A 27,594-nucleotide genomic window follows, 5' to 3' on the forward strand; every position below is an offset into this window, starting at 1 on the left:
TGCCAAGCATCCAGGGGCTAATCCAGCGGTTGGCGGGGTCGGCAGTGGTCGCACATGGTGTGGTGACCACTACCACTACTACGATCACGACTCCGGCCTATGGCATGCCGCCGCATTTGGTCTATACGCCTCGTGACGACGGTGACACCGACAGCTGCGATTCAGAGACCTCTCGCTGCCGTGTCAAGGAGAACCGTGCCACCGCCACCTGGGTTCTTTGTGCTGCCGACCCCGGACTTCCGCTGCCCTAAAAGCTCTCCCTTAGACTTGCCGCCAGTGCCGAGAATGCAGGTAGCTGCCGACAAGACGCTTGGCTCCCCTGTTGCTGCTGCCGTACCTGCCGTACCTGTTGCTGTGCCTGCCGCTCCCGCTGTTCCAGACGCTGTCGCTCCTGTTGTTCCTGCTGTTCCTGTACCTGTTCCTGTTGTTGGTGGTGCTGCTCCAGGCTCAGGTCTTTCCGGACAGGTGCAGTCGGGCCCTGTTGCTTCGGCAACTGCCCCGGCTCCCTCCTGGATGGAAGAGCTGACGTCTGTCCTGCGGAGCCTGGCGAAGAAGAAGAAGAAGAAGAAGAGGAAGGTGTCGTCGTCGTCTTCATCGTCGTCTTCGTCGTCTGCTGCCTCCTCTTCCCCTTCAACTTCTAAGGCTACCAAGCTGAAGAAGAAGAAGGCTGCCTCCTCCCCACCTAAGAAGGCTCCTTCGGGACCTTCTAAGGGCCCGTCTTGCTCCGGCGATTCGGGGAGCTCTTCTGCTGGTCCTCCTGTTCCCTCGGGAACAGGGCCCGTCTCTACTTCTGCAAAGAAGACGACGACGGGGACCAGAGGGGTACCAGCTTCGGCTGGCACTTCCTCGCCTGGTACTAGTGGTTCTGCCGCTAAACCAGGATCCGCCTCGGCTTCTCGTTTGCGAGAAGTACCGAGTGGACTGTCTCCCGTGGGAGACCGTCCAGCCATAGTCTCGACGCCCGAGTTCACTCGCCGTCAAGACCGAGGCGCGGAGCAGAAGACTGGCGAGAGTCGTGGAGACGACTCTCGCCAGGCCAGCGGACGCTCTCGCAGCGACCAGCCGTCTGCTCGGGTAGACGTGACGGTCTCTGACCGGCCACGGGTTGAGGCGAGGAAGGGGTCCCCGCGGCCGTCGGTACCAGCGGCTCGACGCGCCGAGAGGACGCTCACCGGTCTCACCGCGACAGCGAGCCTAGCAGGTCACCTGACCGCCGCTCCCATCGGGACCGGGCGGAGACGGTAACCAGCAACAGCGAGCCTGACGCTCGGGATCGGGGTTGACGTTCTCAGCCGAGCCTCTCGCCTCAGGTGAGCGGCAAGGCCAGGCCTGCAGCTCGATCACCACCGCAGGTTGGGGATCAGCCGCAGCCCTCCAAGCACGCTTGTCCTGCCAGCGAGCAAGGGGGGAGCGTCAGGTCTGCCTCTCCAGTACCTTCAACCTCCTCGGGCTACACCGGGAGGAGCGAGGTACCTAGGAGTGATCGCGAGGGGTGCGCCTCTCGCGATCCCGCTACGACGCCGTACGCACCAGGCACGGTTCTAGGACCGGCCAGGACGTACGCGCAAGTAGCTGGAGGCGAAAGTGAGGGGTCTGTCGCTGTTCCTCCTTCTGAAGGAGGAGTGTCTCGGGATCTGTTCTTGCTGGAGGGACTGGACGGTCCTACTCCTCAAGATGCAGTTACTCCCGAGATACAGAGGATCTTTGCAGAAGTCATTAAGCTGATTCGTCAGCATAATGGCCTTGCGGAAGGATCGCCGCTACCACCGTCCGAGCCCACGTCCCGGCTCGAGTCATTTTGGGGCCCGAAGAGGGAACCCAAGATGATGGTGGGACTGCCGCGATCAGAGCTTGCAGACTCGGTCCTGGACCAGGTGGAGAATCTCGTCTCAGGGCAAGAGGATTCGCTGAAGTCCGGTCGGTCTTCCAAGCTGCTTCCACCTCCCCTACAGCGTCAGAGGCGTTTCTATGTGCCATCGGAAGACCCGATACCGCCGAAACAGGTTAACCCGGAGTTAGCGAGGCTGACTCCAGGTGTGTCCCTGCAGCAGCTCCTGTCGGAGAACCTCTGGTTCTCGCAGCAGGAGGCACTCGCCCTGGAATCTAACGCTATGGCAGCATTCCAGGCAGTCTCTTGGCTGGATTTGTGGTCCCTCACAATATCCAAAGTCGCGGCCGGCTCTGGGAGCTCTGCTCTCGAAGACGACGCGTCTTTCAGGAGACTGTGCCAGTCTGGAGGAAGAGCTATCTCTTACCTCGCCCATCAGACTGCTAACCTGTGGGCCAACTTGGTTCTTCGTCGTAGGGACGCAGTCCTTACCCGAGTGACCAAGGGGGCTGGGCGTGAGGCGGCATTCGGGCTTTGTAACGGACCCATTAGGAGTTCCACCGCTCTCTTTCCCGGAGAGATGGTGGACGCTGCGGTGGAAAGGCGGCGCACTGATGACAGTGACCGCTTAGTTCACCAGGCAGTCTCGAAGGTTTCTGGGCAATCTCGAGTAACTGCGGCTAAGCCTAACGCTAGTAAGCTGGCGCTTGCCACGGTCTGCTAAGACGGTTGCTCCGCCTAAGCCCCGTGTGAAGACTCCTGTTGTTTCGACTTCTGCGAGAGGAGGCCGTAACCAGCCCTCCTCCCAGACCTCCTTTCCCCGAGGAGGTGGTGGGAAGAAGTCGAAACGAGGTGGGAAACTCTAGGGACGGTGTTCCCCCTCACCTGCTGCCGGAAGTGGGGGGGTGCCTAGCCAGCCATTGGGCAACTTGGCAGCGCTACGGCGCCGAGAACTGGATAGTAGACGTCCTTCGGGAGGGATATCTACTACCCTTCGAGTCTTGGCCCCCCCTCATCTCCAAACCGGTCCATCTACAAACCTATGTCCGGGGATCATCAAAGGACAACGCTCTTCGACAGGAGATCAAGACCATGCTGGCGAAACGAGCTGTAGAAATCGTAGAGGATCAGTCACCGGGCTTTTACAGCCGCCTCTTCCTAGTGGAGAAGGCATCGGGGGGCTGGCGTCCAGTGATAGACCTCTCTCCCCTGAACCGTTTTGTTCGCACGACTCTGTTCACGATGGAGTCGGCACGGTCCGTGCTCGACTCGATCAGGGGGAACGATTTCATGCTTTCAGTGGACTTGAAGGGCGCATATTTTCAAATACCCATCCATCAGTCCTCCAGAAAGTACCTCCGCTTCATCTTCGACGGGACGGTGTACCAATTCAGGGCACTTTGTTTCGGTCTGTCAACCGCCCCACAGGTGTTCACGCGAGTGTTCACTCTGGTGTCAGCTTGGGCCCATTCGCACGGGATACGTCTTCTGAGGTATCTCGACGATTGGCTGGTCCTGGCGAGCTCCCGCTCGCAGTTGCTACAGGACAGGGATCGGCTCCTCAAGTTCTGTCACGATCTGGGGATTGTGATAAACTACGAGAAGTCCGATCTCAAACCCAAGCAGAAGATGAAGTACCTGGGTATGCTGATCGACACGGTAGCAGGGCAAGTCTTTCCCGCAGACTTGCGGATCAGCAAATTCAGGGAGGCAGCCGGCCGGTTCCTGTCTCGGCAGGAACAGGCAGTACAGCAATGGCAAGTCGTGATCGGCCATCTGTCATCACTCGAGTTAGTTACCCTCACGGGCGTCTTCACCTGCGGTCTCTCCAGTGGAGACTAAGGGAGAGTTGGTCTCAGGCAAAGGATCCACCTTACTTCCCCGTGGCTCTCACAGAGAAGGTGAGGCAGGACCTAGCTTGGTGGCTGGACGACAAGAACCTCTTAAGAGGAGTGCCTCTCTGCACTCTGGAGATGCTGCTGTTCTCAGACGCATCGACCGAGGGATGGGGCGCACACCTGGAGGAGTTGCTGACTGCAGGTGTGTGGGACCATCACGACAAGCACCTTCACATCAATGTCCTGGAACTCAAGGCGGCGTTCTACGCTCTCCAAGAATTTCAGGACCGCTTGGTGGGACACTCAGTGGTGTTGATGTGCGACAACACCACAGTAGTGGCATATGTCAACAAGCAGGGGGGCCTAGTGTCTCTTCCGCTACACCAGTTGACGGTGCAGGTGCACGAGTGGGCCACGGCTCACTCAAATAGGGAGCTGGATCAGCACGCTACATTCCAGGCAAGAGGAATGTAGTAGCGGACAAGCTCAGCCGTCGTGATCAGGTGATAAAAACCGAATGGTCTCTACACCCAGACGTGGCGGAAAGGCTCTTCAACCTGTGGGGGTGACCGGTCGTAGACCTGTTCGCTACCCGGCACAACAGAAAACTGCAGGTTTTCTTTTCAGCCGTGCCGGACCCATGGGCAGCTGCAGAGGACGCTCTCCAACACCCCTGGGACAACCTCTTCGTCTACGCCTTTCCTCCCTTCTGTCTGATTCGGAAAGTGATCAGCTGAGCGCTGACCACCCCGAATCTCAGGATGATCCTGGTGGCTCCCAAACAACCTCAGGCCGTTTGGTATCCGGACCTGCTGGCTCTTCTTGCAGAAGCACCAAGAGAGCTACCCCATTGGCACAACCTTCTAGCCCAGCCACACGTAGAACGGTACCACCAAGCAGTCCAGTCCCTTCAACTTCACGGCTGGCTGTTATCCACCATCTCTTGCGAACGAGAGGCTTTTCTCGTAGCGCAGCAACAGAGATGGCTGGACACGTCTGACAGTCCTCTGCAGCTGTGTACCAGGGAAGTGGGCCGTCTTCTGTGGTTGGTGTCGTAGACGGGGTCTGTCTCCTCTCAGAGCCACTCTTCAGCAGGTAGCGGATTTCCTCGTGTTTCTTCGCCGAGAAAAGCTCCTCTCAGTACCCACAGTCAAGGGATACAGAGCCGCCCTGGCCCTGAAACTGAGGGGACTGGATATCTCGAATTCGTTCGAGATTTCCTTGCTCATGAGGAGCTTCGAAAGGTCTTGTTCACCCAGGGAACTCAGGCCCCCTGCATGGGATGTGACTCTCGTCCTTAGGAGTTTGACTCGAAGACCCTTCGAGCCTTTCCGAGAGTCGTCAGACAGGGATCTGACCCTCAAGACCCTCTTCTTGCTGGCCCTGGCATCGGCGAAGAGAGTAGGGGAACTACATGGTCTGTCTTTCGATGTTAAACACACCAGAGGCTGGGGATCTGTGACGCTCGATTTCGTCCCGAACTTCGTAGCTAAGACTCAGAATCCGTCGATCCCTGACGACAGGTTCGAGTCTTTCACGATCCCCTCTCTTTTGGACTTCACCGATAATGATGCGGATGAGATGCTGCTTTGTCCTGTGAGGGCGCTACGGCGCTATCTGAAGAGAACTCGACACCTCGGGCCTGAGTGTCGACGCCTCTTCGTTAGCACTGGGGTTACCAAGAAAGAAGTATCCAAGAACACGCTTTCTTTCTGGCTACGTGAGGTGATCAGGAGAGGCTTTTCTCGTAGCGCAGCAACAGAGATGGCTGGACACGTCAGACAGTCCTCTGCAGCTGTGTACCAGGGAAAGTGGGCCGTCTTCTGTGGTTGGTGTTGTAGACGGGGTCTTATCTCCTCTCAGAGCCACTCTTCAGCAGGTAGCAGATTTCCTCGGTTTTCTTCGCCGAGACAAGCTCCTCTCCGTCCCCACAGTCAAAGTATATAGACCCGCCCTGGTCCTGGTCCTGAAACTGAGGGGAGTGGATATCTCTGACTCGTTCGAGATCTCCTTGCTTATGAGGAGCTTTGAGAGGTCTTGCCCACCCAGGGAACTCAGGCCCCCGGGGTGGGATGTGACTCTCGTCCTTAGGAGCCTGACTCGAAGACCCTTCGAGCCACTCCGAGAGTCGTCAGACAGGGATCTGACCCTCAAGACCCTCTTCTTGCTGGGCCTGGCATCGGTGAAGAGAGTAGGGGAACTTCATGGTCTTTCTTTCGACATTAAACATACCAGGGGATGGGGATCTGTGACGCTCGATTTTGTCCCAAACTTCGTAGCCAAGACTCAGAATCCGTCGATCTCAGACGATCGGTTCGAGTCTTTCTCAATCCCCTCCATAATGGATTTCACTGACAACGATACGGATGAGATGCTGCTTTGTCCTGTGAGGGCTCTACAGCGCTATCTGAAGAGAACTCGGCACCTCAGGCCTGAATGTCGACGCCTCTTCGTTAGCACCGGCGTGACCAAGAAAGAAGTATCCAAGAACACACTTTCTTTCTGGCTACGTGAGGTAATCAGGAGGGCGTACGAAGCTGATGGTAGCAACGACATCTGTACCCTTCGTCCGAGAGCCCACGAAGTCAGAGGCATTGGTCCTTCCCTTGCGTTCCGCAAGAACTTCTCCGTGGCGCAGGTCCTGAAGGCAGGTGTCTGGTCTAACCAGACCACCTTCACCTCCTCCTACCTTTGGGATATTGCCCACAGGTCCTTGGACACTTTTTTACTTGGGACCCGTGGTGGCTGCTCAACAAGTTGTGTAGCTTACCCAGCACCCGAGCGGACAGAACAGCATCGAATCCTGGTGTGACTGCATGAATGGATGAGTGAATGAGTGTGTGACTGGCTTCTCTTCCCCATCTTTTTCTCCCCTCTATCTGTAGGCAGTGGGATGCGGTCGTCACTTCGCTGGAGCAGGATGAGATGCAGGTAAGCTACTCGACCGAGCCCCATCCTATCCTTTTCATTAGGGATAGGAGTAAATATCCACCACTTCCCCCAACAAGGGGGAGGGGAAGTGGAAGCCAACAAGAGACAAACTCGACTCTATATTGCCTCTTGCAATAGGAACAAGTTCTTGCTTGCTAGTTTTAAGAGGTACGCTTGCCTCCCTCTTCCCTCTTATTACTTGGGTCCAGAGGTCTGACCGTTGGTCTTGAGGTACATACCCTGATCAATTGGGCAGAGGCTAGGATCCCTCCCTCTGTTCTTACGACCAGTGAGGGAATCCAAGGTTGGGCGAACACCAGTCTGGTCTTGAGACTCAGATTCCTCCCACCAAGAAGTGAGTCTTCCTATTATAAAGGACCGATGGTTTGTATTACATATGAGAACAAGTGGCAATTTGTCGAAAATTGCATTTTTCCTAACTATACAAACCTGAGGTCCTTTACAATAGGAAGGTAACTAGCAGCAGCTGGAACGGTCGTAAGCTTTGAACAAGGGAGTTCGGTAGTTAACAGCTTGTCTGACAGTGCGCGCGCCACGCGACTGGGAGGTGAAGAATCACTTTTGCTTTAGGCCCAGGAAAATCGCAGAGTGAGGGGTGGCATGAGGTGGGACTATGTGTAAAGGACCTCAGGTTTGTATAGTTAGGAAAAATGCAATTTTCGACAAATTGCCATTTTGAAATGTTTTCTGTGTATTTACATGATTTAGAACCGTTTTATGATGGATTTCCATTGATATTGTTGTTGGTTTGTATCATTTTTGATATTTGTATTTTTTGGTATTTTCCTAAAATCTTACAAATCTGACACACACAAAAAACTATGGTATTTAGCTTTAAAATGCAACAAACCCCATGTTAATACCTATTATAGTTACTGAGCTACGATATTTTAACTTTAACTCGCAATTACTCGATTTTTAAAAAACGGCACTTATTACTTTCTGGTTCTGGGCTACTCAAATAAGTTCTCTGATTCCGCGTTGGCCGAGATAGGAGTAGGGCCTCGGACCACCGGTTTGGCAGCTGAGTGCACAAACCACTCGTCCGGAGAGGAACTCGTATAATGGAAAAACCATGTAATAGCTGTCTCGGGTTTCACCTTTGAGGAGCCTGAGGATTCCATTTGCGATACTGGGAACAACCTGGAGGTTACGTAAACTCTAGGTTCTACCTGTTCTGCCATGTCCTGAACGGAAGGATGGGTTCCAGTAGTTAAGGAGGACCCAGGATGAGTGACTGATAAAGTTTATCGTAGCACAATCATTGCTACCAGGTTCTCGTGGGGAAGAGGCACCACCGATAGGTAGAATTGATATCTCAAGGTCTAGAGGTTGACCAGTATCCCCTTTCGAACTAATAGTTCTCAGTTTTTGGGTGTAAAGTGTCACCTCGGACCTAACAAGACTCCAAAGGTCGTTAGCTCATATATACAGAATGACTTTGGCTGTGACTGCCTGTATAGTGGACATTTCTGTCCATTAAAGGCATTCAGTCGGTAGACAATGATCTGGTGGAGAGGTTGTCAGAACAGAGGGAAGAATCTCTGTAATTACATGTTTACATGCATGGTGATATACATTGGACTGGTGATTGGCCATGTGAATATCGCTTCACACTGACTAATCTTCAGATGAATCAGGAGCAGTGAACTGGATGGGGCACTTAAGAACTCCGATCTGATAAGTGATAACATACTCTGTATCAGAGTAGCCTTGACGGACTACCACCGGGCACATACATCAGTCACGTTACAGGAAACTGACCATGGATGGGGTTCTTCCTCTGACCTTGGTAGAGTGGGAGTACTCAATAACCAGGGTTTTGACGTAGACTCAAAAGTAGTTGGGAACATCAGTTCCAATTGGCCCCGGAATCCGAGATTGAGAGTCAATGCAGCACAGGTCATGATGACAGATACATTTCTTAGTCATGCTCAGTACGGTGTGAGTATGTGTGAGGGACCTTCAGCAGGGCCGGCTTTGACTTGTCAAAGTACTCTGTGGTTATAGAAAGAACTACGTCACCTAGAACATTAAGGTGGTAGACGTAAAGGAACAGGCCAAACAGGCGATCGGTCAAGCCTACTCCTTGTTTGTCAAGTTGTACCAATGAGGTTATACAGAAGAGAAAAGATCTTGACGGTTGGTCTGTGACTGTATCGAAGTTCAAAATTGAGCAATTTTAAGGTGGTGTCTGTCTGTTCATTGAAATTTGTGAGTGGGTTCTTTGTTATGAAAACCACTTTCAATTTCCTGTATATATATATATGTAAGGTTGCCCAGAGGTCCTTGGACACAATTTCCTTGGGTCCATTGGTGGCTGCTCAACAAATGGTGTAACTCATTCAGTACCCATGGCGGGTCAGTTGGTATCTTGTCTAAGATGATGGTATGAATGTGAAATGGAGGAGTTAACTGGCCTCTTTCCTTTTCAAATTTGTCTCCTTCTTTACTTAGGGCAGTAAGAATAGAGTACCATCATAAGCTGGAACAGACGAGTGAAGTGGCCATACTGTTAGGGTTAGTATCAGTAAGATACCTATCAGTAGCAGGACATTCCTCTCTTTAGCAAGGGGGAGAGGAATGATGATAAACCTACATGAGTGGATGAATTGGTTTGTTAGGAGAACAGATCTTCTTGTCTTCCTCGGATGCAATGAACTATGACTTTGTGTAAAAACCCAGAAGTCTGACTCTATGATATTCATATATGTCTTAGATTCAGAAATATTGGTCAGTTGTTTTGTAGAATTCTAGTATTCAGAAAACTGCTCAAAGGTGGCAAACTCCCAGTTGGTTAATAGTACTTACCTCCCACCAAGAGTAAGTCTATCCTAATTTTAAGACCGAAGGTTTGTTTTGTATATGAACAAATAACAAATTTTTAACACTGTATTTTTCATAACTTACAAACCTGAGGTCTTAACATACAAAGGCCCACCTCTAACCACCCCTCTACCAACTAACCTGGGTTGGAAGAATAACTAACGGGGTGACGAGTTAATGAGGGGTATGTGGGTGGCTCCACATGTCTCGTGACTAAGCACAGATGCCAATAGTCCCTTGCGTACACAATTATTTTAAACTTTACCGGTTTCCAGCTGGCGCTGAGTATTTATCCTAATGTTAAGACCTCAGGTTTGTAAGTTATGAAAAATACAAATTAGTAGTTAAAAATTTGTCATATTTCACAATTTACCAAGGTGGAACCAAAGTGTAAATTCAAATATTTATAAATTAATTGCATTTTGAAATTTTGCATCAGTTTAAGAACTCCTGTTCCAGTTGGTAATAAATGACATCATATGGTACCAATTGTTATAAACTGGAGTGTTTTTAAATTTTACCAATAATGATACAACTATCCAAAAACTATGCTTTTCATGATTGAAGAAGACATTTTGAACCAGGTGTAGAAGAATTGGTTGGTTCAGGTACTGCAATGCACGTATGATCTTAGGTGTTGCTCTTACTGTGATATTTGTAAAGATAGACTTGGTACCAAATGTCACATAATTGTACTGAATTATAACCTTTTAATAGACACTGCATATCATATTGAAGCTGTCAAATTATAAGGAATGTTGGTTTGTTTAGCTATTAAGAAAAATGAAAGCTTCACTGAATGCAAATATAATTTTTTCTCCAGATCAGGAAATACATTTTCAAAAGAGGAAGCATCAAAATGTTGCAAAGAAGAAACATCTGAACGCAATGCTTCAGTTTGCTCATTTCTCCAAGAACTGACTAGGAGTTCTGAAATTGATCCAGGCACTAGTGCAGAGAAATCTGACAGAAAACCAGAGGAGACGAAGTGGGAGTCTCTAAGTAGGCAATGTAAATCTGCATCTGGACCTATTAGAAATAAAAGTCATCGGTACCATGCAGCCTCTGCTAGCGAGAGGTGGAGAGATGGCTCTAATGATAATAGAACTTACAACAGTCAGTGGAGGGAGACAAAGACCTCTAGCACATCAAGTACACAGAGTGAGGAGACTTCATTTGTGAAGCCTGTGAGAAACCGGGAGTTTGGACTCTTTAGAAGCAGAAAACAAAGTGCAACCCAGGATACACCACTGAAAACCAAGAGTTCTCATGCTACCGTGCAAAATGTAGTTGAAAATGTATATAAGCATCCCAGCAGATCCTTTGGAGAAGTGAAAAACCAAGAAAAGAAGTTCAGTTGGAAACCTGCAAAGGAAATGGTAAGCGTTAAAAATTGTAACAAAGCTGAAGATGACAGTTTCATGGGAAAAGCTCTCCCCAGTGATGACAGTTTCATGGAAAAACCTCTCCCTAGTGATGATAATTGGTCTGATAACCAAAACTCACTAAATGGTTATTTCAAGAAGATTCCCAGTATTCCTCCAGCACAAGTCATGTGTGATAATGTGTTTGATGCTGTTATTACTAGTATTGAAGATGATGGATCCTTTTGGATCCAAAGCTCTCAACAAATTCCTTCTCTTGACAAATTGATGCAAGCTATAAATGAATCCGACACGGATTTGCTTAAAGTGATGAATGCCACTCCAGAAATTGGTAGACCTTGTTTGTGTGTGTATGCCGAAGACGAAAGGTATTACAGAGCTGTTGTGAAAGAGTTTCACAATACAGATTGCGCTATAGTTCATTATGTAGATTATGGCAATAGCAGTGAAGTAAAAGTGTGTGACATACGTTTGATTCCAACTAGATTTCTGGATCTACCGTGTCAAGCAATCCATTGTTATTTCAGTAAAATCTTGAGAGAAAAGTCCTTAGATGTGCTTCATCAAAAGCTTGAAGAAATTTTGTCTGAAGAGTTGAAAGTTTCCCTGACTAAAGAGTTGCAAGATGAAGACTTTTTTGTTATGAAGAGCCTTACTGTAAAGGATGTAGATATATTGTCCAAAATTCAAAAAGAACAAATGCATCTAGAAACTTTATCAAGTGGGAATATACCACAAGTAAACCAGATCAATGAGAATTGTGATGTCTGTCATATTCCATATTTAAAGATAAATTATGTGTCTGAAATTACAGCTTATATATGTCATGTTGATACTGATGGAATATTTTGGGTACAGTTGACTGCTAATACAGCAGTTCTTGAAGAAGTAATGGAAAAATTGAATGACATTGGAAGCCCCTGTAAAAGAACTCTCTCTCGTACTGTACCTGGAGTGCCATGTTTATGTCAGTTTGCAGAAGATGGAAGGTTTTATAGAGCAGAAATAAAGGAGGTCTTACCCACAAAAGACACTGCTTTGGTGCAGTATGTTGATTATGGCAATGTCGACCATGTACAAATTGAGAACTTGGCTCTCCTGCCAGAAGAGTTTACTGCTATCCCCAGGCAAGCCATATGCTGTAGCTTCAGGAAGGACATAAGGAACAAGTGGTCTCAGAATACCCAAACTCACCTAGAGGCTTTTGTAGAACAAGAGTGCACATTGATGTTAGTTGAGGGAACAGAAAATGAGAAGGAAAATGTGATTGTCAGATTAGCCATTGGTGGAGTTGATATTTTGTCTCATATTGCCTCTGAATTAGAAATTGACGTTAGTGTACGGTCAGAGATGGCTGAAAGTGTACTGTCAGAAACAGCTGAAGTTAATGTCAACATTCTCGAGTCTTCTGTTCCTTTCTTATCATTGACATACGACAGTGAAATTACTGCTTATGTATCTCATGTTGATAATGATTCTCTCTGGATTCAACTTTCTGATAAGTCCACAGATTTAGAGGAGATGGAGGAAAAATTGAACGATTGTGCATTATCACCACTAACACATGCTCCTGAAATTAATTGTTTGTACGCTTGTCGCTCTGCTGATGATGGAAGGCTTTACAGGGCCGTTGTTAGGGAAGTTGGTGATGAAGTTGGTGTTACTGTTCACTACGTTGATCATGGTAATAATAGCCATGCAGAGGTGGAACATTTGTTTCCCTTGTCCAGTGCCTTCCTCGCCTTACCAAGGCAAGCTATACAGTGTCACTTGAGCAAGAAAAAGGAAGCTTCTAGGCCAATGACAATACAATCCTTAGATGAACTGTTAAATCAAGAGGTGGTTCTGTCACTGAAAGAGAACTATGAAGATGACAACAGAAATATTTTGTTAAGTTGCACATTAGATGGAAAAGAAATTTTTTTAGAACAAAAACAGTCTTTGCATGTTGAAAGTAATGAAAAAGGTGAAAAATTGAGTGACTATGAAGCTGGATTTGAAAACAAAATTGATTCTGTCAAACCTGCAGTGTGTCCAGTTGATGATGCTACATTGGCATGTCCATCTTGGTTACCAATTAGATTTAATGAAACATTTAAAGCATATGTTTGTCATGTAGAACATGATTCAATTTGGATTCAGTATGCTGATAAACTTGAAGATTTAGAGGCGGAGATGAAAAAATTGAATGAAAGTCCACCTTTAACTTTACATACACGCCCTGTTCTTGAAAGTGTGTGTGTCTCGCAATATAGTATTGATGGAATGTATTACAGATGCATAGTACAGGAGATAGACGATGATATGTCAATTGCTGTGGTACATTTTATAGATTATGGTAATCGTGAGCAAGTGCCCATAACAGATCTTTATGAGATTCCCGATTGTTATCGAAGTTTGCCCAGACAGGCAGTACAGTGCTATTTCAAAAAGGAGATGAAGCAAGGTGATGCACAGTCATTACTGAATCAAGTTTTGGAAGTTTCTGTACATGAGGAGGTTAAAGATGATAAAAATATTATTGTTCTTGATGATGTTTGTGGCTGCAATGGTGTGAGTGTGCTCTCTGATTTCCTTGAAGTGATTCCCGGAGTTAATCAGGAAAAGGGATTTGAAGAACCAGATGGGATTTTAGAACGGGCCAAACAGGAATTAAAAGAACCTAATGGTATTGATGATGAAATTGTAAAGACTTCCAGAAACACTTGTGAGTCACAAGAGTATATTGATGAGCAATGCACAGCATCAGTCGTGACTCAGAGGTCATCAGCAAGTGATGTTCCAGATGTTACAGAAATTGAACCAGAACCTACCATGGTTGAAAGCAACATTCTTGGAAAGTTTCCTGTTCATCAGAAAGAGAAGAGTGGCTTATGCAGTGCACCTGGCTTGGAAGTCTTCGATCTTGAGAGTAACAGAACAGCAAGATCAGTAGTGAAACCAGAAACTGATATTTTTAGTGATGAAGACTCTGAGAAATGCTTAGTTACAGTAAACCAAGATGAAAGCCCATTGATACCAGGGTTGGAATGTGCAAATGCCATACAAGATATGGAGGGAGATGATTGTCATATTGGAACAGAATTGTCTGCTGCTTTTGATCAAGTTCCTGTTCAGCATTTTGCCTTGAAGGACATGGAAACTGTTTATGTAGGTGACAAATTTGATGTGTCTAGTTCATGTAATGAGGTAATGACTACACCCAGCAATGTAGAAAGGTATGGAAAGCGTTTCAAAGCTGTTATCTGTCATATTGAAAATAATGGCAGTTTGTGGTTGCAGCCTTTGGATGAGTTACCAACCCTCCATGATATGATGACTAAATTAAATGAATTGGCAGAGAGCTCTCTGGAGGCTTTCACTGACGGGTCTGTCGATGTTGGAGTTGTGTGTGTCTGTACATATACCACAGACAGGAGGTTGTATAGGGCTCATGTGAAAAAGCTGATAGATGATGAAAATTTTGTTGTAGTCCATTTCTTAGATTATGGATATGAAGAGTATGTAAAAATGGAAGAATTGCGGAAATTACCAGAGTGTTTTAAAAATATTCCAGCACAAGCTGTTCATTGTTATTTCAGCAAACTTATCAGAGAAAACTGGTCAGAGTATCATAACCAACTGATTATAGATATAAAGAGTGAAGTGTGTCTTTGTCTTTTGTCAGATGAGGAAGGTGATGGTAATCTTATTGTACAAGAACTCCATAGTGAGGAAAGAGATATTTTAAGAATGATGAGCTTGAGCTTGGATAGAAATGCTAGCCTCGAAGTGCCAGAGAGAAATGCTAGCCTCGAAGTGCCATGTTTAGACCCACTTAAAGTTGACATGACAAATAGTGCTGTGGAAGAAATGCAAGCAGAGGAGAAAACTGATTCAAATATAGCCATAGAATTACCCAGTGATAGTATCTCTATTTTGCCTACCTACTCTGAGGATGATTTTCATACCAGTAGCATAATAAAGGTTGAAGGTACTTCCATTGATGTTAGTTTAGGTAATCTTGCATACCAAGATGAGGAAACTGCAGCTGTTGCTGAACCTGGTATCTCAGAAGTAACATGTAGAACGTTGGTCCTTTTACCTCAAAATTGCATTGAATATGACGTAACCTTTGATGCAGTTGTTAGCCATATTGAGAGTAATGGTTCATTGTGGCTGCAAGCTAGCACTCACCTGCCTGCTCTCAATAGCATAATGAAAATGCTGAATGAATTAGATATCCATACTTTAGAACCCATAGAACATGCTTTTATAGGAAGTGTGTGTTTGTGCCCATACACAGAAGATGGAAGGTTATATAGGGTTGTCATAAGAGAGTTACTTGATGGTGATTGTCCTGTTAGGGTTCATTATGTTGATTATGGAAATGAAGACTTCGTGAAGAGGGATAGTCTTTGGAAGATTCCAGAGGACATAAGTCAGTCGGTCTTTCACCTACCCATGCAGGCTATTCATTGTTACCCCAGCAAAAATATTGGAGAATATTGTCAGTTGGGCATAGAAGATGAGGTGAAAGTGTCACTGTCACTCTCTGACGATGGTATTAATGTTTTAGATAAAGTAATCGTTCAAGACTTGGATGATTTATCAAAGGGAGTGGGATCACTAGAAAACCAAGACTGTCAAGGCATTGCTGAGATTCCAAGTAGTAACGGTGATGGATTGCAACATTTGGTGTCCTTGGATTCAGGAGGAACAGGTGTCCAGGAAAATGCTGTTGAAGTTTCACTGTATCAACAGCACCAAAGTTTTATTAATGATTGTGATGCAGATGAGACTGAAAGAGACACTGAAATTGTAAAAGACACCATTGAAATAAAGCCTTCTGAAGGAAGTGAAGTTCATGAAAATTTAATTGAGTTTTCAAGTAATAACCCCAGAGAGGATGATGAAAATTTGATAGAGTTTCCAAGTAGTAACCCCACAGAGGATAATTGTATATCAGATATATTAGCGAGCCAGATTTTTGCCATGGAACCTAGTTCAGTCTCGGAAGAGAATGATAGTTGTATAAATGAACATTTCGTCATAGACAGGGAACATACAGATACAAACTTCCAGGAAGCCTTAAGTGAACTAGGTGTGCAATCACCCTTATCAGGAGATGGCCTTTCAAAAATCATAGCAACCAAAAACACTGAATATGCACTAGTTGATTTCAGGGAAATTCCAGCTGAGAACTCTAGTGGGGAAACAAAACACGTAGAGGAAGTATCTGGAAGAAAGGATTACTATATCAATGAAGAGAATGAGGCTCTAAAGGGAAGATCTGTGAAAAATGAAGACTGTATATTTTTCCCAACAGTTCCTTTTGAAGACCCATTGTTGCTTGAAAAGCGTGAACAGTTTGAGCATAGTTGTAATGAAAAAAGTTTTGATTTGAATCTTGACTTGCAAAATTATGCCAATAATCAAGGGCAAGAACATCAGTTACTTTTAGATAGTGAAGAGAAACCCGATGATTTTAAGATAGATAGGTTATGTACTTCTCTTGATAAGTGCATGGAAGTTACTGAATTCAAGTGTAGTTATACTGACAAACCTAATGTAGAGGAGAGCCTTAATGAGTCCTATCCAGATGAACAATATCTTGTTGAATTCCAGGCAGTTGCAGAGTCATTTGACTTTAGCCATCAGTCTCTGAAACTTGACTACGATCATTGTAAACAGGGAACACCTCCCACAAATCCAGCAGAGCTGATAGTAGAGATCACTGGAAAATCGGAAATTGCCGAGTTCTTCCTTGAATCAGAAGAAACTTGTGGTATTTTTTATAGTGAGAGTCCAAGAATCGGGACAGAGTATGAAGCTGCTGAGGAACAGAATGCTTATGGTATAGCACCTGCCAATGATGTGGTACAGAGTCTCAGTGAATTGGTAGAAATACAATTGGCAGAAGAAACTTCTAATGAACATGAGGAAAGTAATTGTAGTTTTGAAAAAAATGAATGGGAGATTCAGCAGCAGGAATTAGATTCATGTAAATACCCAGATGATGATGCTAAATTAATAGAAGTTGTTGAATTCGTGGAAGTCGGTACATCACAGGAATCATCACACTTTATTGAAGATGAGAAAAACTTGAAGCAAACAGATGATGTGGAAGTTTCAAGTCACATTTTGAGTGTTAGCATGAAAGATGCTGAAAGTGTTTATGAGCAAAGGGAATTACCTTGTGTAGAAAAGAGTTCAGAAGAGGAGCAGATAACCGGAGGAAGTATCTCTGATTGGAACTCTGCTGATGAAATAAACAAGATGGCCACTGAGGTGAGGTTAACTTCCGATGGCCCTGAGCTGCTTGTAAGTGGAACAGATTATGATGAGAGGAAGGCACAGCAGTATGGCGCTTGTGTAGATGGAAGCACTGTTAAAAAGCATGTGGAACTGTGTGCACGTAGTTTAGAGACTTTAGACAGCCGTTGGTTGGATACACCACCAAGTGAGACTGCAGTTTCCGAGCTCCAGTCGAGCAAAACACCTGGGTGTTTGGGTCCCGGTTTGAAAGTTGAACCAGAATCAATGAAGTGCCTCCTGGATTGTTTTAGATTAGAGCCGGAGACATCTAAAGTTGTGCCCCATGACCTTGAGGATAGAGGGAGAGGTAAGAATTTTATTAAATCTAGTGTACATTTTTATTTGGTATAAATCTTTGCCTATTGAGAACTAATCTCATGATGAAATTGGCCATCTAGAGCTACTTAAGCTAGCATTCTTTCCAAAGTACTAATATTGAAATTTTTTTAATGCAGGAGACAATTTCATAGTTTTAATTCATTAATATGTCTCATTTTTTGTCTTAAAAGATTTTTTTTTTCAAACAGTATTTACAAGAAGTTTGCTTACATTTTTATTTTTTATTTTTACTGATATTTTTTACAAAATGATTTTTACAGCTTTTGCACTACAGTCAAATCTTGTCAGTGGAAAAGAGGTTTTTATAATGAACATACATGCACCTGGATGTTTGTCTATTATCTTGAAGAATGATTTAAAAAGGCTCCATAATATTCAGCAGTCTCTTCATGGTAGTGCAGAGCAGTTAAAGTTACAGGTATGTGTAGCTTTTTGTTAATAGATCACTTTCTCATTAGCTTATGCAAGGAAAGCATATTTTAACAACACCAGGCATTCTGGGGAGTGCTATGGGTAAGTGTGTTTCTGGTGCAGATGTACTACATATGTGAATGCAGGCTAGCTTTTACATAAGAAAAACACAATCATTATTTATGTAACTAATTAAACTTTCCAAGAAACCTTTTCTATGAAAGAGACTGAAGTAATTTCGTAGATTTAACCTAAAGTTTTGTTTTCTTGTTTTAATTTTATTGGCACATTCAAGCTGATAAATTCATTGTCATGGTCTTGAGTTATTTATCAGAGATGAAGGGGAAGGGGTGTTAGAGAACTGAACACCAGAGGTTGGGGAAAATCCAGTGGGTGAGGTGACATTTGTCATCATGAATCCATGTAGGCAAAAGGTCCTTTATTTACTGGATAATAACTTGGGTTAAAAAAAGGGAAATTATAAATAAAGTTTGGGAAACTTATCTTGATCCATTAATACAATCTATAATGGTCCGGAAGTTTGAAATGACATGCAAAATAATGAATGAACTGTTTACAGGAAGGCAGATTCAACCTTCTAAAGAAGATTGTGTTTATTAGAAAGAAAGTAAAGGGAAATACATAGATAAAAGTGTAATTTAAAAATTAAATTGAGAAGCAAACATATTTTACTTTATGTTGGAATTTGGAAGCAGTTGATAAATGGTGAATCTTACAAAAATTTGTTGATACAATGGGTTTTTATAGGAACTGAAGAAGATTCATCCTGGAATGGGTTGCGTTGTGGAATCTGAAGATGGTAAAACAATGTACCGAGCAACTATATTAGATGTTGAAGGAGGAAATGCAAATGTGAATTTTGTTGATGAAGGAAAAATGGAAATAGTACCTCAAGAAAAGGTAAGCATTTTTGAATTTCATTTGGGGCTGTTTTTGTCGATTCAACTTTTGTCTTTTTTTTGTGGTTTTCATTTTGTCATTGTTTGGCCTTTTTGTATCTTCATCGTTTTAATCTTAACAAATTGTTTTTGAGTCAAAGGCTGCAGAGGCTCACCACTTGAAAAATCCAAATAGGAATAATCAAGACTTAATAAGTCATAACGTGACTTTTGTATTTTTTACAGCTGAAACAGATTCCTCAAAATCTGTTAGATCCTCCTTGCATTTACACTTGTGAAGTGAAACCTAAGAACAAGGAAATGGTGTTGAGCTGTGACCAGATTCATTCATCCATCCAACCCTTCATTAAGAAGGTATGTCTTGTATTATTGAAAAATTTCTAGGTCTTAGCATGGAAGGTTGTGTGTTGAATGTTCATGTCTCTGTTGTCATACTTGATGTCAGTGATTATAACTTTTTCTAGTGTTCATTTTCATTTTAGATTGATCTTGTTGCTTAGTGATAACAGTAAGGGGACATTTCTTTTAGGAATCTATAAAAATGCTATTTTATATTATATATACTATAATTATATATCTATATATATATATATTATATTATATCTATAATTATATATTATATATATATCTTATTTTGTTTTATTATATAAGTGCTTATAAGATTTTTCCTGAAAAACCATGAGGGAATTAATAAGAATATTGGTATTTTCTTCTATACTGTGTTTGCATCCTACAATAAGAATTTTTTTAAGTGGAACAAGAATTCTTTTTACAGTTGGGTATGCCAAAACTATTACGTATTGGTAGTGTTAGTATTGCACTCTAAATCAGTATATATGGGCATTTATCTTTTTTTAAGTTGCCTTTATGTACAGAAAATTGTATTAGTCAGATGGTTCACAGTTTAGTAGTTTGGTTAAGGTACAAATTTACATCTTCGTGTATTCCAAACTTTGTATATATGCACATTACTATAGCTGTAGATGGTACATGGAGGTTCTTTGCTACTTTCCATTTTCTCCAGGTGCATTTATTTCTGCCCTTTACGTACTTCTATCCATTCCCCTCAATTTCATCCTGTTTGGCTGTTAGATTACATTACTTTATCCTGCTCCAGTTTTCAATTCAGCTATGACAACCCCCCCACCCCCCTTCTTTCCCCAGATTATGCCCTAAGTATTTTCCAGTAGAGATGTATAATATCTTTACAAAAAGTCTATACAGAATTATGAGTAGATCCTATGATATCAAAGAAACACTTAAATTAAAGATACTTAAAAGATGTAAATGCTCTAATGAAACAATTTATACTGGTGGCTCCAACTCTTCATATGGCAGTATCATATGAGAAATAAGTCCGTTTGTTCCTTATGAAATTGAAATTAAAATACTACGATCAGCGACAACAAATTGTTTGAATAAAAGATAAATGAAATCCTTAAATAAAAAAAATTATCAAAATGCTCAATAAGTACCTACCTTGAATTAAATCCTGTGTATTACTTTAAAATCATTCAGTCAAAACTTTTGTTGAATCTTACTCCAGTGATGAAACACTTTAAATATTAAAAATAAAATTAAATCTAAGAAGTAAGTACTTTCCACAATTTAAAATTATTGTTTTTCACAGTCATTCAGTTGTGAATTTTGTTAAACCCAATTTTAATGGTAAAATGAGCATGTAATTCCTCATATTAAATTTTGCATTATATGTTACAATAATCCTTAACATTATTTCCTTGTAACCAGTAAGTAATTTAGGGTTATATTAATTTATGAAACTAGTTTGCATTAAGGTTTTTTTTTTAAGATTGATCATGGGTGAATGAATGTTGAATTGGGTGAATTTTTGTTGAGATTGTCAAGACTGCAGGAAATATTCTGGAAAATACATTTTGGAATGACACCAGAAAGCTCTGGTACCGTAAATATTGTAATTGAAGAGATTGGAAAGTGCTTTCCAGTTACTTGTTTTTCAGCATCAGGAGAAATTCTTATACACCTCAGAAACCAGTTAATCAGTGAGGTAACTTTTATTAAACTGAGAACTGGTGACTGCTAGTGATTTCAACAGTATTTTTATAATAATGCTATTGTGGTTCAGCAGTGTGGACTAAAAGCTGATTATTTTTTTTGAATAAAGTTATTGGCAATCCTTTCAGTGTCATTGGAAGAATGAATAATTTTGGAGGTGAGTCATGGATAGGACAGAGGGTGAGTTTGTGAAATTGACAATCCTGACCTTGTGGATCCTATTGAATCTGGACTTACTCTTCTTAAACCAGTGGTTGCTATACACCTGTGGTGCATAGCAGTGGGAGGAAAACCTCCCTCACTAGATGGTTTACATATCTGGTTGAAAGAGTAGCGGGATTAGATTATATTTTAACCGTAGTAAGTTTGCACATTAACTTCACTGCATTGGACTTCAATTTTGATTTTGTTTCCTTTCAGCCTTTGGTTTTAACTGCAGAAGATGGAAAAGGGAAGCAAGTGCTGACCTTCCAATATTGCGGAAAAGAGGTTCTTGAAGATTTTGTGTGCTCAGTCCTTACACCAGTTTCCCAGAAGACTTTGGTGATGGATTATCCCACATGCAGTGGAATATCTGAATCTGAAACGATTCCTTCAGTCAGTGTGGAATCTGTACCAAGAGCAAAAAGATCTTTTGATAAATCTAAAAGTTTTCTACATATTATTGATGAAGAAGGGGAGGACAGTGATGAAACTAGTGTGATTCAGTGTTATAAAGCACTTGTGGTTAATGTAGAGGAAAATCCATTTTCCTTGTGGGTTCAAAAGGAAGAAGATTTCAATCATGTAACATTCATTACAAAGACTTTATCAAGTGAAGGACTTGAATTTGGAATCTTGGAGCACCCTAAGAAAGGCCAGCTCTGTCTGTGTGTTTTGAACGATGTCAAGCAGCGTGCGAAGTTAATCTCTTTCGATGATAACACTGCACTTGTACATTACATAGACCTAGGCAAATATGACATTGTATCAAGACAGGAGCTCTTTAAGCTTGAAGATGAACTTACTGACATTCATCCTTTGGCATCCCAAGTCTTTCTCCCTGTGTCTGTTAAAAAAGGAATGGAATGTGTTTCTGGCTCAGTTACATCCACAGCAGTCCTTGGTCAGTTATGCTATTGTATTGATTTGAGAACACAGGCTGACGGGAAAATAAAAACCATAGTGGTTAGCAGTGGTCAAGGGGATCTGGGCAAGTTTCTTGTTAGGATGGATTTAGCTATCGGAGTTAGTTTTGATCCTTATGTTGAAGATCAGGTTAGTCTTTTAGTAAATAGGTTTTGCCAAGGACATGCTAATGAGCCATGAAAAGCAGTCATCTTTCTTTGAATTATTTTGACCCCATTGTCAGAAATTTTTCATTTTTATGAGAGACCAAGGAGTACAAATTTTGATGTCAGATTTGATTTTCCAAAAGGATTTTCATTTTTAAGCTAGTTCAAGGATTACAAAGTTTGATGCAAGATTTGTTTTTCCTAAGGAGGGCTTAGCAATTTAAGGTTTATTTTTTATATATATAATATGTACAGTAGATAATAGTGTTTTCAAATATTGTAGTAGCTTTATACTTGGTATTTATTAGTACTACCTAGGTTTGAGCTGGAAGGTAAGTGGTAGCACAGTAATTCTTGGTTCTGAAGATTACTTTCTTATGTTAAGGATACATTTACATTACTTTTGCACTAGGCATTGTATTGAATTGTTTCATTGGCCAAGTTTAAATGCAAGGAAAGATCCGTAGTAGATAACAAGAATGCCATTTTGTTGAGTTGGTTGGACTGAGTTAACCAATATTTAGTATGCAAACAGCTTTGTACATCTCTTTATTGCTAAGGATATTTAATTATTTTGTTAGTTAAAATTGTGGTATCCTTTTTTTTATATACTTTTAAGGAAATGTTAAGTTAATGCCAAAATGTTATGTTGTTGCTTCAGTTTGCCTGAGTTAAATTATTGCTAATGGATATCAATATTCTTAGTGGTTTGATGTTTCAAAAGTGGTTCTCACTTATGAAATTGTGCTTTTGAGAAATAAATTATGGTAAACATTAAGAAATAATGGAAGAAACTAGGAAATGTATTGTCCAAGTCTTTTGGTGCATTATTTTTAAAAGTATATCTTTCAAGTACATTAAAGTGTATTTTTTTCCTTTTAACCTAGAAAACACAGATTTAGGCCACAAATGAATGTAGATGACCTCGGTCATGAAACCTTTGAGAAAACAGAAAAGACTTATATAAGAGAAGAAATAGTAGTATTTTGTACATGAACTTTCCTGCCAGATATATACTTAGCTTACGTCGCGGCAAATGCGACAGGTAGGTCAGGTGATCTACCCCACCCGCCGCTGGGGGTGCAGGTTGTATGAACCCAATCCCCCCTTTCCAGTCATAATTTTTCTGTCGCCGGTGTCGGAACTACAATCTGTTGTCGATACCTCTCGATTTTGGATTATTACTCGTTTTCGCCCTGGATTGTTTCATCGGACTTTTGGTGAAGTACCTGCTCCTTGGCTTGGCATTTGCGATTTGTGGACCGGTTTTGGATTATTCTTTTGATTATTCTTGGAATTTCATAGTCTGATTTAGAAATTAAGAAATCAACTATGTTCAGAGTTTGTTCTGTTAGCGATTGTAAGGTGAGGCTACCGAAAGCTGCGGTAGACCCTCACACAGTATGCATGAGGTGTAGGGGGAATGACTGCTCATTTATTAACCCTTGTAATGAATGTGGTAATTTGAATGAAGAAGAATGGAAGGCGCTTTCTTCTTGTGTAAGAAAGCTTGAGAAGGACGAGGTTAGGAAAGCTTCATCTAGGAGTTCTAGTAGGTCTCGCGCTAGCGAGTTTGAAGTTGATAACCCTGTTGTAGACGTAGCGCCTTTACCAGTTTCAGCCCCTGCTTCCTGCACCGAACCCGAAGATGCGCCTTCGGAGGTGGACACTATGAGAGCCACTATTCGCAGCATTGGAGCTGAAAATTAAAGTGCTAGAAGGTAAGAGTGATAGCAATTTGTGCAGTGATCCCAGTGCAGGTGGAAGGGTGCGTCTGATCGGCTCCCTAATGCTTCTAGGCCTAGACCTCTTCCAGACTCCCCAGACCCAGTGGAGGAGGAAAGTCGAAAGCCGCAGGAAGGTTAGGGAGAACCCCCACCGGTCAGGCGTCCCCTCGGTTAGCGCCTGATGTTCGCTCCCAGGCTACCTGGATCGCGCCAAGAGAGAAGTCTTACGACAATGCTTCTCGTCTTCGCCTTCTCCTTCGCCCAAGCGTGGTTGGAGCTCCTTGGAAGCTTCTCGGCCGTCGAAGAGAGCCTGGCAGGCTTCTTCCGCTCTCCCCTTCCAGCCCTGAAGTTTTTTCGGAAGATCCTGGATTGGATGTGAAGAAACCGAGGATTTCTTTGGAGTTTCGCTCTCCTAGTAAGGATCGAGCTGCGTCTCCCGTGAAGGACTTTGTTAAGTCTCCTACACGTGTGTTGGCTAGTCTGCAGGCGCAGATTACGGCTCTGGCTGACTCTTTGATTGTGACTTCTTGTCGTAGGAAGGAGGTCTCGCTCCCGGTAAGAAGTCCAGGCGCTCTTCTCCAGGTTACGCTATTCGTCAGTAACGCCCTCTCTCCAGGAGTGGATCGTAGTATGAGGCTCATCTTCAACGGACAGGCGCTCTCCTGCGGACATCGTTTCTCCGCGGACAAGGGGCATGCTTCCCGTGAGACGAGCCTCTCCTGACAGGCGCTCGTCTCGAGACAGGATCTCTCCCGCTGGCAGACGCCAGGAGCCTGGTAGCGTTTTTTGCTCATGGTAGCCGCTCTCCTTCAGGCTTTCGCTCTCCTGTGACCAGGGACGCCCTTTGGTAGACAGGCGCTTCTTCTCCTGTCAGCCCGCCCTTTCGCCTTAGCAGCCACTAAGGAGCCTGGTTAGGCGCTATTTTCTCCCGATTTTTCGCTCTCCTCGAGTTAGGCGCCGGGAATCTGTCAGACGCTTCTCTCCTGGGTAGGCGCTCGTCGCCAGAGATTCGCTCTCCTCGCAGCAGGCGCCAAGAGCCTGATAATCGCTTCCGGATGACAGGCGCTCTTCGCCAGGCAGCCGCTCTCCTTTAGACAGGCGCCAGGAGCCTGATAGACGCTCTTCGCCTAATTGGCGCTCTTCGCCTAATAGGCGCTCTTCGCCTAATAAGCGCTCTTCGCCTAATAGGCGCTCTTCGCCAGATTTTCGCCCTGCGTTCGTTAGGCGCCAAGAGCCTAGAATACGCCCTCATCCTGACAAGGAGTTTTCAGGCAGAAGCTCAACGGAAGTTATAACTTCCCCGGTTAGATGTCAGAGTTCTTCCAGACGTTCTTCCAAGGATGGACTCTCGGCTGAGGACAAGACAGCCTTTCATCGTAAGGATCGTGAAGGATCTTCGGCGGAAGAAGAACAGGATCCCTCGGAAGAAGAAATTCCTAAAGATTCCTCCGTTTCTTCATACAAGCGTTTGACGGACCTGTTGCTTCAGGAATTCGGAGACGCCCTTTCTCCTGTCGCCCCGCCTCGCCTCTTTCGTTATTTTCGACTTCCAAAACTTCGAAGGTTTCATCCTGTGTCAGGATGAAGCCCTGCAATCTCTATGAAGAAGCGCTTAGAGGTTTTTGGTGAGTGGCTTCTTTCGAAGGAAGAGAAAGGGAAGACGGTGTTCTCTCCTTCCTCCCTTCTTACTAGGAAAACTAGGATTCTGGTATGAATCGGGAGAACCCTTGGGCCTCGTTCTTCCATCCTCGGCAGACTCGGACTTCTCTTCACTGGTGGATTCCTCTCGACGCTCTGCCCTCATGTCTGCTAAGACGACATGGGGGATGAATGAGCTTGACCACCTGTTGAAGGGAATGTTCCGAGTCCTGGAGGTGTTTAACTTCCTAGACTGGTCTTTGGGAGTTTTGGCCAAGAAGACGCAGACCCCGGATTCCATTTCACCTGAGGATCTTATCAGTGTTCTCACGTGTATGGATAAGGCAGTGAGGGATGGATCGAGTGAAGTAGCTTCACTTTTCGGAGCGGGAGTGATCAAGAAGAGATCTGTTTACTGTTCGTTCCTGACGAAATCAGTATCGCATGCTCAGAGAGCCTTTCTCCTGTATTCTCAGCTCTCTCCTCAACTCTTCCCTAAGAAGATCGTTCAGGATGTTTCTTGTGCCCTTTCAGCTAAGGCTACACAGGAACATGCTAGCCCAGTCTACCAGGAAGCCTCACTCTTCTTTCCAAGCTAAAAACCAAGAGAGAGACTCCAGTTAGGCAGGAGCCCTTTTGAGGAGTCCCTCCTGCCAGAGCTTCTTCCTCTAGAGGATCTAGACCCACTAAACGAGGGAAGACCTTCTCTAGATCCATCAGAGGGAAGAAGTAGGATTCAAGTTCTCCAGACATCAGTGGGTGCCAGACTTCTGAAGTTTGCCGACGTCTGGGCCCAGAAAGGGGCGGACAACTGGTCACTCTCGATTGTCCGCAAAGGCTACCTCATTCCCTTCTTATCAAGACCTCCGTTGACGACGACTCAGAGGGAGGTTGGTAGCCCAAGTACAAGGGGGGACCCCATCATGAATCAAGCCCTCTCTCTAGCAGTAGATCTTATGCTGGAGAAGGAGGCGATAGAACTAGTGAAAGATCCTCATTCTGGGGGGTTTTTTTGTTTTTACAACAGACTGTTCCTAGTTCCCAAGAGCTCAGGAGGATGGAGACCGGTTCTGGATGTAAGCGCCCTGAATGTCTTCGTAGAAAAAAGGAAGTTCGCCATGGAGACAACTTCTTCAGTGTTGGCGGCTCTTCGTCCAGGGACTGGATGGTGTCCCTAGATCTTCAGGACGCTTACTTCCATGTGCCTATCCATCCTTCTTCACGGAAGTTTCTGAGATTCATGATGGGAGGGGAAGATCTTCCAATTCAGGGCCTTGTGCTTCGGCCTTTTGACAGCCCCTCAAGTTTTCACACGGGTTTAATGAAGAATGTAGCGCAGTGGCTACATTTGGAGGGATTGAGGCTGTCTCTCTATCTAGACGATTGGCTGATCAGAGCAAGCTCACAAGAAAGATGTCTGGAGGACCTACAAAAGACACTGACTTTAGCAAGTTCGTTGGGGCTTCTGGTGAACTTCCAGAAGTCACAATTAATCCCCAGTCAAGAGCTGATATATCTGGGGATTCGGATGGTTTCTCCGGATTTTCGGGCATATCCTTCATCCCCCAGAGAGGATTTGCTCGTTGCCAAGAGAAACTAACGACCTTCCTAGAGAAAGATGCATGCACAGCGAGGGAGTGGATGAGTCTGTTGGGGACACTTTCCTCGCTGGAGCAATTCGTTTCTCTAGGAAGGTTGCATCTCAGACCTCTCCAATTCTTCCTTTACCGGAACTGGAGGTGTCTCTCTAGACCTGGAATTCTCCTTCAGGATATCAAAAGGAATCAAGAAGGACCTTCTGTGGTGGACAGATCCTCTCCGATTTGCAGAAGGTCTGTCTCTGTACATGCCAAACCCGAACCAAGTATTGTTTTCCGATGCGTCGGAGACGGGTTGGGGTGCGACCCTAGGGTCAAGAGAAGTGTCAGGCACCTGGGAGGGGAACAGGTTGTCCTGGCACATCAACAACAAAGAGTTGATGGCAGTGTGGTTGGCGTTAAAAGCCTTCGAGCCCCACGTCCGAAATGCTATAGTCAGGTCAACTCGGACAACACCACAGCCTTGGCTTACATAAGAAAGCAGGGGGGGGGACACACTCTTCCTCCCTGTACGAAACAGCGAAGGA

The 27,594-nt window shown here is 44.2% G+C and overlaps 1 protein-coding gene across 4 annotated transcripts in view; it reads left to right on the top strand.

Annotated features, from left to right (window-relative positions):
* Window positions 1-22,966, top strand: part of LOC135207944 (uncharacterized) — a 72,307-nt gene extending 49,341 nt beyond the window's left edge. For 3 of the 4 annotated variants that reach the window (XM_064239923.1, XM_064239920.1, XM_064239922.1), the window contains exons 10-14: window positions 10,268-17,433; window positions 17,726-17,883; window positions 18,645-18,797; window positions 19,022-19,150; window positions 21,251-22,966. In XM_064239923.1, coding sequence (XP_064095993.1) covers window positions 10,268-17,433; window positions 17,726-17,883; window positions 18,645-18,797; window positions 19,022-19,150; window positions 21,251-22,138 — 8,494 coding nt within the window. In that variant the 3' untranslated portion in view covers window positions 22,139-22,966. The remainder of the gene's footprint in view (window positions 1-10,267; window positions 17,434-17,725; window positions 17,884-18,644; window positions 18,798-19,021; window positions 19,151-21,250) is intronic. The other variant, XM_064239921.1, reaches the window with a different exon arrangement.
* Window positions 22,967-27,594: the final 4,628 nt, after the last annotated feature.

This window comes from Macrobrachium nipponense, chromosome 34 (genome assembly GCF_015104395.2).
Source record: "Macrobrachium nipponense isolate FS-2020 chromosome 34, ASM1510439v2, whole genome shotgun sequence".
Taxonomy (NCBI): domain Eukaryota; kingdom Metazoa; phylum Arthropoda; class Malacostraca; order Decapoda; family Palaemonidae; genus Macrobrachium; species Macrobrachium nipponense.